The 15419-nt window shown below is 38.5% G+C and overlaps 1 protein-coding gene across 6 annotated transcripts in view; it reads right to left on the bottom strand.

Annotated features, from left to right (window-relative positions):
* Positions 1–5469: 5469 nt before the first annotated feature.
* LOC121299706 (atrial natriuretic peptide receptor 3-like) overlaps positions 5470–15419 on the bottom strand; it is a 32418-nt gene continuing 22468 nt past the window's right edge. For 2 of the 6 annotated variants that reach the window (XM_041227646.1, XM_041227663.1), the window contains exons 6-8: positions 12511–12646; positions 11139–11226; positions 5470–9125 (exon numbers count right to left, since the gene is read on the bottom strand). In XM_041227646.1, the coding sequence (XP_041083580.1) occupies positions 9014–9125; positions 11139–11226; positions 12511–12646 (336 nt within the window). In that variant the 3' untranslated portion in view covers positions 5470–9013. The remainder of the gene's footprint in view (positions 9126–11138; positions 11227–12510; positions 12647–15419) is intronic. The other 4 variants (XM_041227654.1, XM_041227694.1, XM_041227673.1 and 1 more) reach the window with 3 other exon arrangements.

Here is a 15419-nt window from a genome sequence, read left to right as displayed (position 1 = left end):
AGCTCAGTGCGTTACCCGAGCTTGTATAACTCAGCTGTATAGAACACTGTGGACAGAGTTCATTGGGGAGGTCAATATCTGCCTTCCTGTGTTTAAAAGAGGGAAAAATAAAAATCAGGGTTCGCACCACTGGACACCAGGATCCACTAAAGTCCTGCAGTGGCAGGAGCTCATTGTTTTTATTTCAAACAAGACTCTCTTGTGTAATCTAGAAGTCAGTTCTTCCTTAGCCTCCCCCCTGAGATCACTGGTACTGCTGTGTTTGTGGTCTGAGCCGACAGAAAGAAGCTTTCCCCTTGGGGAGCCCAGCACAGTGGGAACAAAGGGCTGTTCTTCTAGTACCGACAGCTCTGTTGAGCAGTCTACTTAAGAGCTAGAAGAAAATGAAGTGTAAAATGAAGTGCAATATTAAGTCCAGGCTGGAGTCCTTTGTAGCTCAGGTGGTTCTTTTTCAATGGGACCACACCAGCATTAGTTCCCTTACGATTCGAAGATGACCAACAACCAATACTTTTGGGATATGCCAGCCTAAGCATTTTATGTCAAAGCTGCCAATAGTCCCCTCTGTGAAGTGATGTCCTCAGTTCAACCTGCCGAGGGAATAAGTAGTCGCTCCGCAGAGCTCATTCCTCTTTTGACTCTCACCTAGGGTAAAGTGATTTTGAAAAAGCTCCTCTGAGTCCACTGCAGTTCCTGCATTCGAGCTGAAAGCTGGCTTGCCGCTCTCGTGGAATCTGAGGCTCCATTTTGAGTGTCTTTTCTTTCTTCTTCACGGCCTTCAAAAAAAAAGTGTGTTCTTTCTTATAGGTGGCTGACTACACATGGGTTGGGGTAGAGAATACCGTATTAGCTTCCCCCCTGGTGCTTCAGTACCTTGGTGCATGCTCAGCTCTTGGTACGTCGGTGCCTCGGTGCACTCGGCGCTCAGTGTACTTGGTGCACACGGTATTCGGTGCGCCCGGGGACCGCGGTGACAGGGGCTGGTACTGGGATGGGCGCTGGCAGAACAGCGGCAGTCTTCTGCCGCACCAACAACTTCAGGACCTGGGCCATCTGTGCCTTCAGATCCATTATGTCCCTCACATGCACAGAATTCCTGGAATCACCTGCACGGATGGTAGAGGAGGAGGATGCACATTCGATAGCGGCCTCCTGGAAGGAAGACTCCTTCTCCACTGAGATGGAGGAAGGAGAGGAGCCTGCACTCTCTACCAAGGCAGATCCCAGTTTCGAGGTTGCCACGGAGGCTAGTATGCCCCTGTTTTCAAGCTTCATGTTGACTCTGATGGGACGCACTGCAAACTTCTTGCAGGTCCCTTGGTTGACAGGATGCAGGCTGTGGCTCCCCGCCCTGCATGCCCGAACCTATGGCATGGCATGGTCACAGAGAGAAGTAGAGAAACTACTTCTCAAACAAGCCATTCATCTCGTAGAATGCACCTCAAGAAGAGGGCTTCTACTCAAAATACTTTTTGGTACCAAAAAACCACGATGGCCTTTTCCCCATCCTAGACCTGAGGTTCCAGGTGGTCACGCATCGCCACATCCTCCAATCTGTCCAGCCGGACAATTGGTTTACAACAGTGGACTTAAAGGACACATATTTTTATGTTCTTATCCGACCAGCACACAGGAAATATCTCCACTTAGTCTTTCAGGGGAGCGTCTTCGAGTATTCCGTGCTACCATTTGGCCTGTCCTTAGCCCCCTGCACCTTTTCGAAGTGCGTGGATGCAATCCTAGCTCCCTTGCAGCTGCAAATCTTGAGTATTGTGACTATAGCATCATTTAATTTCAAAGTAGTATAATATAAAGCACATCATACTAAATAGGCTTGTCAGATTATTTAATTTTTGTTTTTAATTTCAACTAGCAGGCAATTATTATTATTAATAATAATAATAATAATAATAATAATAATAATAATAATAATAATAATAATAATAATAATAATAATAATAAAATCTCCCTCCTATAACAGTATCTAAATGAAATAAACTACAAATGCATTTAACCTCTGTAGTTGCATACTTGAAACTGTCAAAAGGAGTCAATGGATTGTGCAACTTTACACGTCTCCTGAGATTTTGTTTTGGCAGGAAAGTAACCCATAAAGCTGAATACTTCTCCACGCTCTGAGGGGTTTCACAAGACCAGTGCTGCTCTTTTTCTACTCTTGTCACTTTCTCTCTCCCAGCACTGTAAACATATAAAAGACATTGTCCTCCAAGCACTAATAAATGAGAATGAGCCACGTCAAGGCAGTGTGTGAATACCTCTTCCTGCTGCTTCAAGAAATGAACACAACAGAGAGCGGATGCAGTGCGGTGAGAGCTCTGGTAATACTAGGACTACTTGACCCCAAGCTGAAAAGTGTCAGGAACACCAAAATTGTGTGATCAAGATGTTTCCTTTCCTTCAAGATATACACAGTCTCAAACCCAAGCTGAGCAAGAGAAGTACTGGAGGTGAATGCACATTAGATACAGCATGCTTTCTGTTCTCCAAGTCTTTATGATTTATTCTTAAATAATAAACATAATTCAAGTAAGCTGTAGACACATAACATGAAGAATTTATATGAAGGCCATGCTGTCAAACTATCAATTAAAATAAAACTGTCGAGTTTTCCAGAAATCTCGATTGTAACATAAATTGACCATTGTCCTCACACCTGAGTCAATGACATCAAGTTTCACATACTAATATAAAAACAATTGCATAATGTTGTTGATCCAATTCCCATCTTCCACCAAATTGTTAAGCAGTGTAACACTGATATTCCCAGCTTCTTGGTAGCAATCATCCTGCAGGAAGATGTTCTCAAGGCTGGCGGTGTCTGGGCGTCAGAGAGCTCAGAGGGTGTGAAGCCGGATGGCTCTGGCTTTCAGAGTGTGTGTCCTCTTTGTTGTGGACGATGCATCAGATCCCCACTGTTAGCTTTGGCAGGTTAACCTGTGTACACAGACTTGGTTTACAGCTCAAAATCCATCACCACAGCAACTTACAAGTCCATGAGGAATTCTTAAGCAAAGCTGCATGTCCTTGTTGCTGCTCACTACAGTGCATTGTATACATCCCAGAAACATTATCCCAACTCCTGTCAGCAATGTCTTTATATGTCATGTTTAATAAATAACCTCAATCCATCCCAGAAACTGAGGTTTCAGCTTCATATGCTGAAACTGAACATTATCCCAGCTCCTGTCAACACCATGATGTACATGATCTCAGATTCCTGATGATATTGATAACATACTAGTTTTCTAAACATTTTCTAATGATGAAGCCAAAATGTGCATCAATAAAGATAAAGGCTGTTAATAATGAGCTAGCCAATTTACTCATTATGGGAATAGCTCAATGTAGTTAGTTTGTTCTGTTACAGTAAATCATGCTGTTTAGATCAATTTACTCACAACAGTCATTTAGTGGAACCCTTATTTCAGGAAGAGATACTCACATGCTACATGGTTATTCCACTGTGTCCATAGAATGTTAATGTGTCACATACACAGTGCTCCAAATCGATAACGACACTGCTCTAAAATACAGCTAGCTAGTACCTGTAACATGTTGGCTTAAAGTTTTATGTTTAGTGCAGAGGACACTGCTAATTACCTACATAACTGACCACAACTTAATGAAAGACACAGTCATTTATCTACATGTGCAGTAACCACTTCATAAGATATCTCCAGGTATCTTTCTATATTGGATGCCTGCTTGGAGACACCACTTTATGCCCAGCCTTCACTTTCTTACATACATACTGTTAACTTGCAACTTTTGTTTTAAATACTATACACTATTTGTGTGGAGACCTTGCAGAATTGCTAAATATCTGGCATAGTGTTCCCTTAGAAATTCAACAGCAGCAGCTCCAAAAGAATGCTGAGTAGAGCTGAATGAATTAAAAAGCGTACATTCTTTGGGCCTGATAAACCCTCTAACCTCTAGACAGTTTTGCATTTTTGTAGGCTGTGCTTATAGATGTGAATGTAAAGAAGAAACTGAATACAATTGTCTGTACTTTGATTCTGAAGTTAAATAATTCAGTTTCTAAAATTACCTTCCGTTTGAAACGAGATTCACAATTATTACAGTGAAGAAACTACATTGCACTGAAATAGATACATTTTTTCACACAAATGGAGGGTTCTCAAACTCCAGGAGCAATTAGAGCTGCTTATGCTGCCAGCGGACCACACTGTAAGACCTTGAGTGGTTTAGACCCTCCTTTACCATACCAGACCGATTGCCCTTTCTCACCCTTTTGAGGATGATTGACCCAGGGTCTTCAAACACTTTGAACCCAAAATTACCATACCCATAGTTTTAAAAAAGCTATTTATTTAAAGGAAAGATAATACTTTCGTTTTATATAGCACCTTTCATCCCATAGGATGCCAAAGCTCTTTACACACTGGAGCTATTCTGTGCCAGCACACTGACACAGCAGTTAAGTGGGAGAAGTGAGGAATTGCTCAGCCAATTGAACTACAGGAGGAAATTTAAGTAGACCAGATTGTAAGTGCCTTAATTGGAATTTAGCCATTATATTTGCTTAGTCCAGCTGTTCAAACATTATCTATAGCCTACAGTTTAAACTATCAGGAACGTTTAAGGGATATTTTACTAATACAATATAATAAAATGTTGAAGGGCACAGGTCTCTTAAAACCCATAAGTAAAAGAGTTGATAAAGGCCTTTATTTGGCATTCTATTCATTTTCAGGTCTGATAAACACCTACAAATGATTATATATTGATGGACATTACATAAGCAAATGGGATGCCCTTTTTTTGAACACCATGTTCTTTCTCAAAAATGTGTTTTAATATGTACCTTTAGTAAAGGAAAACACCTGCATTTTGATGTATCTATTTCAGTGTAAGGTAGTTTCTTCATTGCAGTAAAGAAATAAGCTTTTTAAAAAAAAAAATAAATAAATAAAAAAAAAAAAATTAATTTCTGTTTCTTCTTAAAAAAAGAAATCTGTAGAGAATCCAAAAAATCCATTAACTTTGATTCATGTACTAAAGGTTACTCTTAAATTAATTAAGATACATTTCTATGGTAAACTGAGAATGATCTAGAAAGTGGGCTGTCATCTGTAAAAGGAGAACTTCCCAAAAACCGGGCTGAATTTGGAACAGCAGAACGGTGCAGAATTTGGGACGTTATCTGAAAACGAAAGTGGCCCAGTATTTCTATCCTTAAAAAGATATGCCACCTGGATAAGTAGTAAAATAGTAGGCAACAGTAAAGTATTACATTTTTCTGTACTTCTAACTTGAAACTACTCTAGATAGTTTTGAGCTGCATCTTACATATTGAATGAGAGTTAAATCTTCTAAACAAGGTAGCATTTGATTTCAGAAGGATTGAATTTATGTTATTTATGTTATGTCATTATATGTTAATAAAATGTCAGTAAAAATTCCAAAATGAAAACAGAACCGTGTGGACGACTTCTTTAATGCAGCCAAGGTGTTCTCAAAAACGGAACACAGAAGGGTGTGTTCTGAATGAAAACCTTACTTCAAGAATGATGAATACTGTAGCCACTCCTAGAACTGAGATTCAGATGCAAGATACATTTTTACACATGTGTATTGTCAATATAGCACACCATTCGAAATACCTCACATTTCTGTTTCGCAGGAAGTCTTTACAAAGCCATGTGCACGTAATTTATTATATAAACACTGGGAAAGGCAGGTTACTTTTTAAAATGAAAAACCTCTCAATAAAATACATTACACAAAAGATCCAAGAGGTTACATCTACAGTCATGAATATTACATTTCTACCAAAAAAACAAACAAAAAACAGTAGCAATAAATAACATTATATGCAGACACTTCTACTTACATCAGCACTCTTTTTCTATAGATTGTGCAGTATTAATGTCCCCTTTTATTGTGAAGAACCAAATTTCTTCTTCCCCCTCATCATTTTGCAATGACAGAACCCTTATACTTCACTAAGGCCAGTAAGAAATTGGCATTCAGAACATGAGATAGCTTATCTTCACCATAATGTCTGACTTAAGGAAAGAATGGGCAGGTTTAGCAAACAATGTTATCTTACAAAAGAATGTTTCTGTATTTCTGAAAGGCACCGTCTACAACAATGTTAGTTATTTATTTATAGTGTATGCACTAAATCAAGGTAATTAAAAACACTCCACATTTTTAAAGGAACAGTGCATAAAAAAAAAAAAAAAAATAAAAAACTTTTGTTTATTCTTGTTATTCTAGCTGTTTCAAAGCTGCACAGAACCAAGTGGTGACAATGGTGACACTAGATTCTATACATACTGGTTTCATCTGAAAAATTTAGAAACCCCTTTGGAGAACCCTTCACTATGTAATTTATTAAAATAGGTCCCTTTGTCTACCAAAGCTATACAGAATGTAATAGTGCCAGTGTGGATTTCTGTTTGTAACAGTAAGTAAAAGCACAAGGGTGGGTTTAATAACAAATAACCCCAAAGTTTATTTAGATAGAGATGACTGGGCCTCTATTACTATCAAGCACTCTTTAAATGTGTTTACTTTTGTGTAGCTAGAGATGACTGGGCATCTTACTATCAAGCACTCTTTAAGTGTGTTTACCTTATGTACTGCTAGAGATAGGGCCTCTGTTACTATCAAGCACTCTTTAAATTTGTTTACCTTGTGTACTGCTAGAGATGACTGGGCCTGTGTTACTATCAAGCACTCTTTAAATGTGTTTACCACCTTGTGTACCGCTAGAGATGACTAGGCCTCTGTTTCCAACCCTACTCTTTCAATCCTTACAGGTTCCAGATTATAACTTGTTTTTTTGTATGTGTGTGTGTCAATAAAAAATAATTCATCCAATTTACATTACATTTCTCTTCTAGGAAATCTCAAAAAATAGGAAGTATATCAGTCAAAACTGGCAAAAGAGCTTGGAGAGAGGAGCTCTAGTAGTATTTGTTGTGGTGTAGGGCTTAACCTTTTACAGCATGAGTTCAGGAGAGAATGTATTAGATTAGAATCCATTCTGGTGTTAGTTACACTGTTTGATAAACTGCCAGCGGTGACTATTTAAACATTGCTTGATGCCCACTGTCTTTTTAGAGATAAAATTCAGTAGCTCTATAGTTATTATAATAAAGTGTAAGTCTATTAGAAAATCAAAAACTGTAGTAACGATTTTAAAGTTCATTTTAAAAGTATTTTATAGTTAAAAACACAATCTCACTGACAAGTACTAACAACATGGACTGCCATGGCTAATCATCTAATCAGTTGTCAAATTTCTTAAATATAGCACTTCATATTTATCTGTGAAAAAATAAGAATATGCAGGAAGCTGGATTGTGTACAAATCCAAAACACAAACCAGGCCAAAATGAGACCAGAGATTATTGGTCAGAGCTGTGAGCCAATGGGTAACCAGGGAAGCATGACAACTATAGCTCCAAATAGCCCCAAAGCCATAGAAAATTGAATTGAACTTACATAATTTCCTGAAAAACAGGCATATCAATTCAAACTGTTTTTCAACCTACTTTAAACAGACATGACCTATTTTGTATTATTGGTTGGTTTATGTATATACTTTGTGTTTAACCCATTAAAAATGTCCAGTAAAATCACTATCTTCACCTACTTTTCTGTCGGCTGGAAATGCCATCTCAATGAAGTTTGAAAGTGTCCCTGCTGTTTGTTTGATATTAAGTTCATAGATCTGCATAATCAGATCAGCTACTTATAAATAAATAAGCAGGGGCAAATAACAAAACAAATAATAAATGATTTCAGATATTTTGAAAAGGTAAGGGTAATTTAAAATGCTATTAAAATGTTTCTTAGGGGTACTCCAAAGCAATTTAAAATTCAAAGGTTGTTCATACCAATGTAATGGAAAAATACAAATCTGACTAACTGATAACCAAGAAGATTTCAGACATTTCAACGCGTTACTAAGTTTACATTTAGGCTTCAGCATAACATTAAAAATCTTCCCATAGTGGTGTACTGATGTGGTAAGAGAAATGCAGGCAATACCAAAGCACACATCCTGGAAACTTTGTATTCAATTAAATAACAATACATTGTATGTTTGTTATTAAAACATAAATACAAATGATATGTAAAGAAAATGGTAAAGAGCTTCAGGCTTGAACAGCTACAGTGCCTCCTTTGTCCAGATATTTTAATATATTTATATGCCAATGTATCCACAGCCTAGTCACCCTTTTTAACTTTATTTCGGGCGCATTGACCAAAATGCAGTATTTGTTGTCTTTCCTCTAAATGATTCCAAATGTGCTTGGACTGCTACAAATTCAGTGGTATTATAGCACCCCCTAAATTCTATAGAATTCTATACACACACAACACTTGTATGAATAAACCAACGCCAAGGTCACAGCTATGGTTGTCTTTTTTCGCAATTCCTTTTCCCTAATATGGTTAATGAAAAACATTCTTTTGTCTTAAAATGTTTACCATGAATTACATTCCCTCACATAAATGACAAGTTGTGAAGTATCTGGATAAACCTTGCTGTAAACTTGGGGACAGCAGGCAGAAAGAAAGCAGGAAATGAGCGAGGGGGTCTAGTCCATTGCGTTGCAACAAAACCTGTTGGAATTAAACTGTACGTCTTAGCTGTTGTGCTGTGGGCTGGGAACACGGAAGGTGAATTACAGTGAGCGTGAACACGGAAGGTGAACTACAGCGAGAGACCAATCGCTACCCCTGCACTCAGTACTGTCCACTAAAAAAACCTTACAGAATACTGTAAAAATACATCCTTGTTTCTACAGAGATGAGATGCCGTGGAGTGGCACTGTGTAATTATTACAACTTTCCTGAGTTTCCTGAAAGTCAAAGAAAATGAGATTTTAAAAAATAACTCTACATCTTAAATAACATGAAACTAAAATGTCTTCTTGAACAGCCTGCAAAGTCTTTGGTCACATCCCTCTAAAAGCTTATGGGGAGTCACAGCATTCCGTCCTCTTTTTTATGCTGCTGAAAAGTTGGATCTGATGGAGTCTTCTCGCAGCTGGCGATGCTTCCCGATGTCGCACTCTTCTCTCTGGATTCTCCTCTCTATGGTTATCCTGTAGTTCTTCCTGGAGACACAGGGATCAATGAATGACAAGGCCGTTTCAATAAGGACTGAATTAGATGTGTGATAGAACAAAGTGCGGTCAATGTAGAGATGTGCATTTTATGTGCATAGTGGGCTGATAATAGTAGGTGACTGACAGTATTCATCAATGCATATCATTTGCTATTGCCTGCATTACAAAAAAAATAAAACAATTGCTTTGAATGGTGCTGCTGCGATGGAATTTATATTGGCACGTCTTTTTTACCTATGGCTCCTGACTACAGCATTATAAAGTGGGGGGTGGGGTGGGCGGGAGCACGATGTCTAGATGCTGCAGTCACTAAGATAAGTTTTAGAGCCCCAACACAAAATTAAAACATGCTTGAGAGCGTAGTCAGTTCATGCAGATAAAGCTCATCATGAGATTTATTAACTGCATGGCTTTTTTTTTTTTTCGTAACTTTTAAAGAAACCTTATAGGGCGCCTAAGGACCTGTGCAAATGCAGTCTGGTGTGACTAATACTTCTAATACTGTGACCCTGGACAGTTTAAGAACCACACAACTTAAAAGCTTCCTTATCTCAGAAACTATTCTAATTAAGCAGAATGCCCAGGGAGACAAGTAGATTGACTCTATGTAAAAAGCTGGTTCTTAGAAAGCAAGTATGAAAGCACATTGCCCTAGGGTCGGGTGTCCTAACCCTACATTCCACCTCTGTAGTCTCCATATTCCCAGCCTTTTCCCTACAAACCAGTATGTGTTATGCTCAGTTTGGCACAAAAGAGGAAGTATAACCCCACTTTGATTTTTTTCAATATTTTGAGTTCCTAATGATGACAATCCATCCGCTCCTGTCAATATACATGAATGGGACATGAATACATTAGAACTTATTTTCAAGGTTTCTCAAATTCATGCCTAGGGCCAAAGTAGTGGACAATGGGACACAATGGCACAGGAGAGGACAGGGCTACTCTGTAAATCCTACTTTACTGCACAATGCGTGCCAGTGTTGGAAAAGCAGACTGAAACAAGAAAGAAACTAGTGTTGATTCATTTATAGATAGACTTCAGACATTTTGCTGGCTTACAGGTCCATGTTTAGACCATTTCCAATTGACACTCTGAACCCAGTTCGCAGATTTCTCTTCCACTAGAGCTGACCTGCAGTCTGCCATGGGAATGTTTTCTGTGACTGTTCTCCATTCTGCCTCTCTGTAATTACTACGACAAATGTATTCACGTCTCTGCCAGTGGTGCCTTTACTGCTGACCTCGACACAGTCTCTGTGCACCAGCTTCAGATAGCAAAGGATCACCTTGATGAGTTCACATGAAACGCATTACTTTACCTTCACTGACATGCATATTGCAGTGATTTAATTTCCATCATAATCCAGATGATTTGGTCAGGTCTTTTTCTAAGTCTCTTTCTAGGGCACTGCAAGAATGGGATTCCTTTGTGGAATTAGTCTGTTTAGCCTGGCCTCTGCACAGTGTTATTATTATCATTCCTAGCAAAGACTGGCCTGGATTGTTTGGCTTCCCTTGTTTAACCTTCATTGTTTTAGCTGCTATTGTGAGAATCAATTGAAGTGGTATCGCATTGCATTATATTGTATGGGGTTGCTCAAAAGCCACAGAACCAGATCCCACATGGCTGTGTGCGTGTGTGAGGGTGTACAGTTGACCATGTTATATAAGGAAGGAATCACTCACACCTTACACTGGGACTCTGTTACAGAACATTCGCTGCATTGTGTACAGTAATGTACAGTATAATATCTACTACAGGCTGTTTACATACACCATACAAATATTATGGTGGGTAACAAGTAAGGTTCAGCATTTCAATAATTAGCTTCTAAACTTTGCACACAAGATTTCTAATAGAGGACGGCTGTAATCGTTTCTAAGTGACTGTCATGTCTGACTGAGGTGTATGTGAGTGTTTGAGAGACTGTGTGTAAAGTAAAGGAAGGAGACTGCAATGCAAGCACATGGAGATGCAGCAGGCTGTGCTTCACTAACCTGAAGAAGTAGAATGCCAGCAGCAGGGCTGTTCCTAGAAGAGCTCCTACCACGATGCCAGTGACTGCTGACTCCCCAAGCCCACCTGCTTAGAAAACAAAGGCAAGGCATCACAAATCACCTTCCCCTGCACAACAACCCAATGCACTTCACTGAAACTGCAATCAACACCAAGCCAGGCATTCACTGGGAGGAGCTGCTACTGAGCATCTGAGGGATTTCAAATATTGCCATAAACAGTTTCTTGACTGTTTGACTTGTCTCTTTATTCCCCATGCAGATATATTATCTATGCATTTTGTTCATATTTCACTGCCTTTTCCCAGCTGAAAACAATGCTGATACATTTCCTGTAAACAACTCTTGGTACATTTCTTAAAACTGAGCTGATACCTAGAAAGACTGCTTATAAGTACCAATTGAAAGATGGTTTGATGAACAAATTTTTCAAAGCTGTTTACTCCACATTGTTTTTTTTACAAAGTTTACATATTTGGTAACTTTAACAGGTGTTTTAAATTTTTTTTTAATAGGTTTCAGGTTTATGCATAATGAAAATAACAAGCTAAAGATAGAGAAGGGTTAGGTAATAGCGCTTCTTTGTATAACACTCTTTCGTCTGTGTAATTTGACTGATGTTATGTAAGTCACCAGCAGTGCAACAGTAATAAACTCTTATAGATTAGACTTTGGCATGCAACACCTATGAAGTGCTTTCACAATTTCAGGAAAATGATCCCTGAATACAAGCTGTTGAGATGACTGTATTTTCTAAAGCAATTAGGGTTGCCTCGCGACAAGAAATCACTGGTAAAAAAAGCATTGCTTGCTTTTCCAATGCAGGAATGTTTTAAAAGATATCAACTGGAATATCATTATAATTACCACTACCAGAACCACTAGGAGAACACCAAAAATAACAACACAGTTGTTTAGACACAAATACTGCTGAGTGGTGCAGATAAAGCAGCACACAATGGTACTTAGATGAAATATCAGGGTCATTGGAGCTGCCCTCAGGACACCATGGGCCCTTATTACAGAACCACTGCATTGCCATTATAGTCTCACCACTGCATTGACACTGGAGAGCAAGAAGTCTGGTATTAGAATGCTACTCAAACAGTATATTTGCTAACAGTCAACACTACAGCAAGTATGGGACAGAACTGCTACACCAGATAGCTGGTATGTTTTCAAGGGCCGTGTATTTGTAAGCCTTTGGGTTTTATTTATAAGACATAGTAAACAGGACTTTGATGCACTTACTGATGCAAATGCTTAGTGAATACTGTCCCTGGGGGTCTTTTCACATTTTTACCTTTGGGTTTTGACAGTTTTTAGCGCTATTAAAATGATTTGAAAAAATTACATGATTTACAAGGGGGTGTGTCTCGGTTTCCATGGACTCTGTTTTCATCGTGAGGAAGTCTTTGAATGAACATGTCAATCTTCACGTTCGGTTGCACCTCAAAGCTTTGATTTTTTCCGTAGTAGTTCGCAACAACCTGAAGGAAAAAAAAGAAAGAGATTAAAAAAAAAAGGTTAGCTGCAAGACATGCTGTTGGACTGCTGTGCTGAATTAGCCTGACTGAGCAGCACTCTGTCACAATATATATATATATATATATATATATATATATATATATATATATATATATATATATATATATATATATAGTTTTAATTATGTTTCAATCCTAAAATTCTAGGTGAAGCTCACATATAACCAGGGGCCGGATTTTCAAAATGTTTAATCTGGATAACAGTGATCCAGATTTTCTAATCCTATATTTTGTGATTGACATTACTTTTATCTAGACCATTTTGATCAGATTTTTCAGAAAATGTCGATCACAAAATATAGGACTACAAAATCTGGATCCCTGTCATCCCGATTACCAGTTCTGAGAAACCTGATGAACCGTATGACAAAAAGATGATGTTAAAAAATAGCACGGCAAAGGTGGGCATGCAGCTACCGACATCAACAATAAGGCATGAAATCCTGATCCACAAGCATGAAACCCTGATCCACAAGCAGATGAGAACAGGAAGCACATACAGTACATTAGGACTAGAAACAACATGGCTGTCCCTCTTCCTTCATTGTAAGATCTGGTTCCTTTGTCTTTACTAATTAATGTTACGTGTGTGAGTTTGTAGCACACATACTGTTCTTACATGCTTTCTTGTATGGATGACTCTTTGGATGTTTGTTTCTGTTTCAGCTTGTGACTCTTGCGAATGACCTATTGGATCGCTTTGATGTGTGTGTACGGCTTTGTAATGGTGGGTGAACAAAACATGTACAATTCCAGGTGCACAACCATTTGTGAGCGCACACTGGAGTAATTTGCTGTATTCAGAGGGAGCTTGTCAGCTGAGGCAAGTGAGGCATGGCCTCACCAATAATTCCCAAAGGCTAAAAAAACATTTTGCACATTTGTTTTAATCAACTGAGAAACATAAACATAATTAAGCATATTAAATAAATTTAAGTCCACAGAAGTGCTAGTGACATTATTTTAAAGTCTCACCTCGCTTTCACAATGCCAGAAAGCTGTAACAATGTAGTGCTGCCGAAAAAGTGAAGAAAGTCGGTAAATGAACACAGCAAGGAGTCCATAAAATGGAAGGCAGCGCTGTGAACAAACTATTGTTGTCCATGTTTCCTTCTTTCAACTAAATAAGGCAATGTTACATCTCTTTTAATGGACGTAAAACTGTCAATTTCTTGCCACGACAAGTTACCTTGTTCATTTTGAGTTAATGATTTTGTGATATTGTATTTGCGTCTTTATAGCGTATGTTCCACGCTAGTGTCATATAATGACTTGTAGAACTAAATACTATGCGGTTTTAAGGTTCTGTAAGTTGTGTGTTTACAGTGCTAATGTTTTTTTTTTTTAATTGATGGGGGTATATTTTACATAGCGACTGCAGTCTATTATTTCAATGCATTAAAATGCTCTCAGCGGAGGCATATCTGAAATCAGCTGAACAAAGTACATTTACTTTTAACACGTTTGTGCCTCATGTGTCAAAAAAGTCAGTAGCCGCCACCAGCTGTATTAGACAAACAACCTTCCCATTGAAATTGTGTGTTTTTGTTTCATATAATATTGTGCTAAAACAATATAGCCTGTTAGCAATTTTGCTGTATATTTTAAATTGGTATGTGGTAAAATGAAATTAAATAAATTGCAACATTTATCACAGTTGCTGCTTTGACACAAATAAATACAGGTAAACGGGTTAAGAGCAGGAGGATTGCACTAGCTGTGGTAGCTCACAACACAGGAGAATCCTAGCACTCATGAAAGAGACCACAGCACACTCTGTTTATCCTCAGAGCAGGGAATAGCACAAACTGTGGCAGGCTGTGTGGTGGTCATGCTCTTGTCATAACTTCATGAAACCGCACACACAACACATGCTGAATGGCATGTTCAGAAACTTCGAGTATGCCAAGATCTGAGAGGGTACTGTAAATCCCCTGGTTTCACTGTAAAAAGTGTTCAAAACACAACCTTTTCCAGTTTGTGTTTCATTAACATTACAGCAAGTACTCTGATTTCTGTAGCAATTTAATGGTAGAATAATACTATTTTGACTTGGTGCTTAAAGACATATGTCCATTTTGGCAACACAATGACCTCCTCAGGCAAACTAAATAAGCCATGCTTTTCAAGTCAGAAGTTCAACATCTGCAAGCTTCACATGTACACAGTAGATGTGAGGTGTGCATGTTAAGTATAGCAGGCAGGGCCAAATAGGTCATCTAGTTTAAATAGAACCCTTCCACTTTCTACAGGTAAACATATTTTATTGGTTAAAGAAAATTCAGAATGTGAACTTACTGAGCGCTTCCCCACACTGCCCTGCCAGCAAATGAAGCTAAATGACGGACTAAATTGTGAAACCAACCTGTGCTGGATTTGAAAGCCTACTGCATTAAGCCACCACGCCAGCCGCAGAAGCCACCTTGTTGTTTATCTTCGTTGGTACATGTTGTCTTCTGTGCATTCATGTTAGAGGATCAGCCCTGTAATTCTGGGTGCATCTCACTTCTATTCTGCCTACTGGAATGGAACTCATATTCTCAGGGCTCAGTGTCTGGATTTGGCTTTTAAATAAATCGCTTGTTTGGTTTCATACGAGCAGAAAATTGCATCTCCATTTGCAAAGTGATTGTCTGATAAACTTGTGTGTAATAAGGGTTACAGGACAGTAAATATCGACACATGTAGAAGTGAAGTCTATTCATGCACCATCATG

The sequence above is a fragment of the Polyodon spathula genome, chromosome 2, assembly GCF_017654505.1.
Source record: "Polyodon spathula isolate WHYD16114869_AA chromosome 2, ASM1765450v1, whole genome shotgun sequence".
Taxonomy (NCBI): Eukaryota; Metazoa; Chordata; class Actinopteri; order Acipenseriformes; family Polyodontidae; genus Polyodon; species Polyodon spathula.
This window is presented reverse-complemented; position numbering and strand designations above follow the sequence as displayed.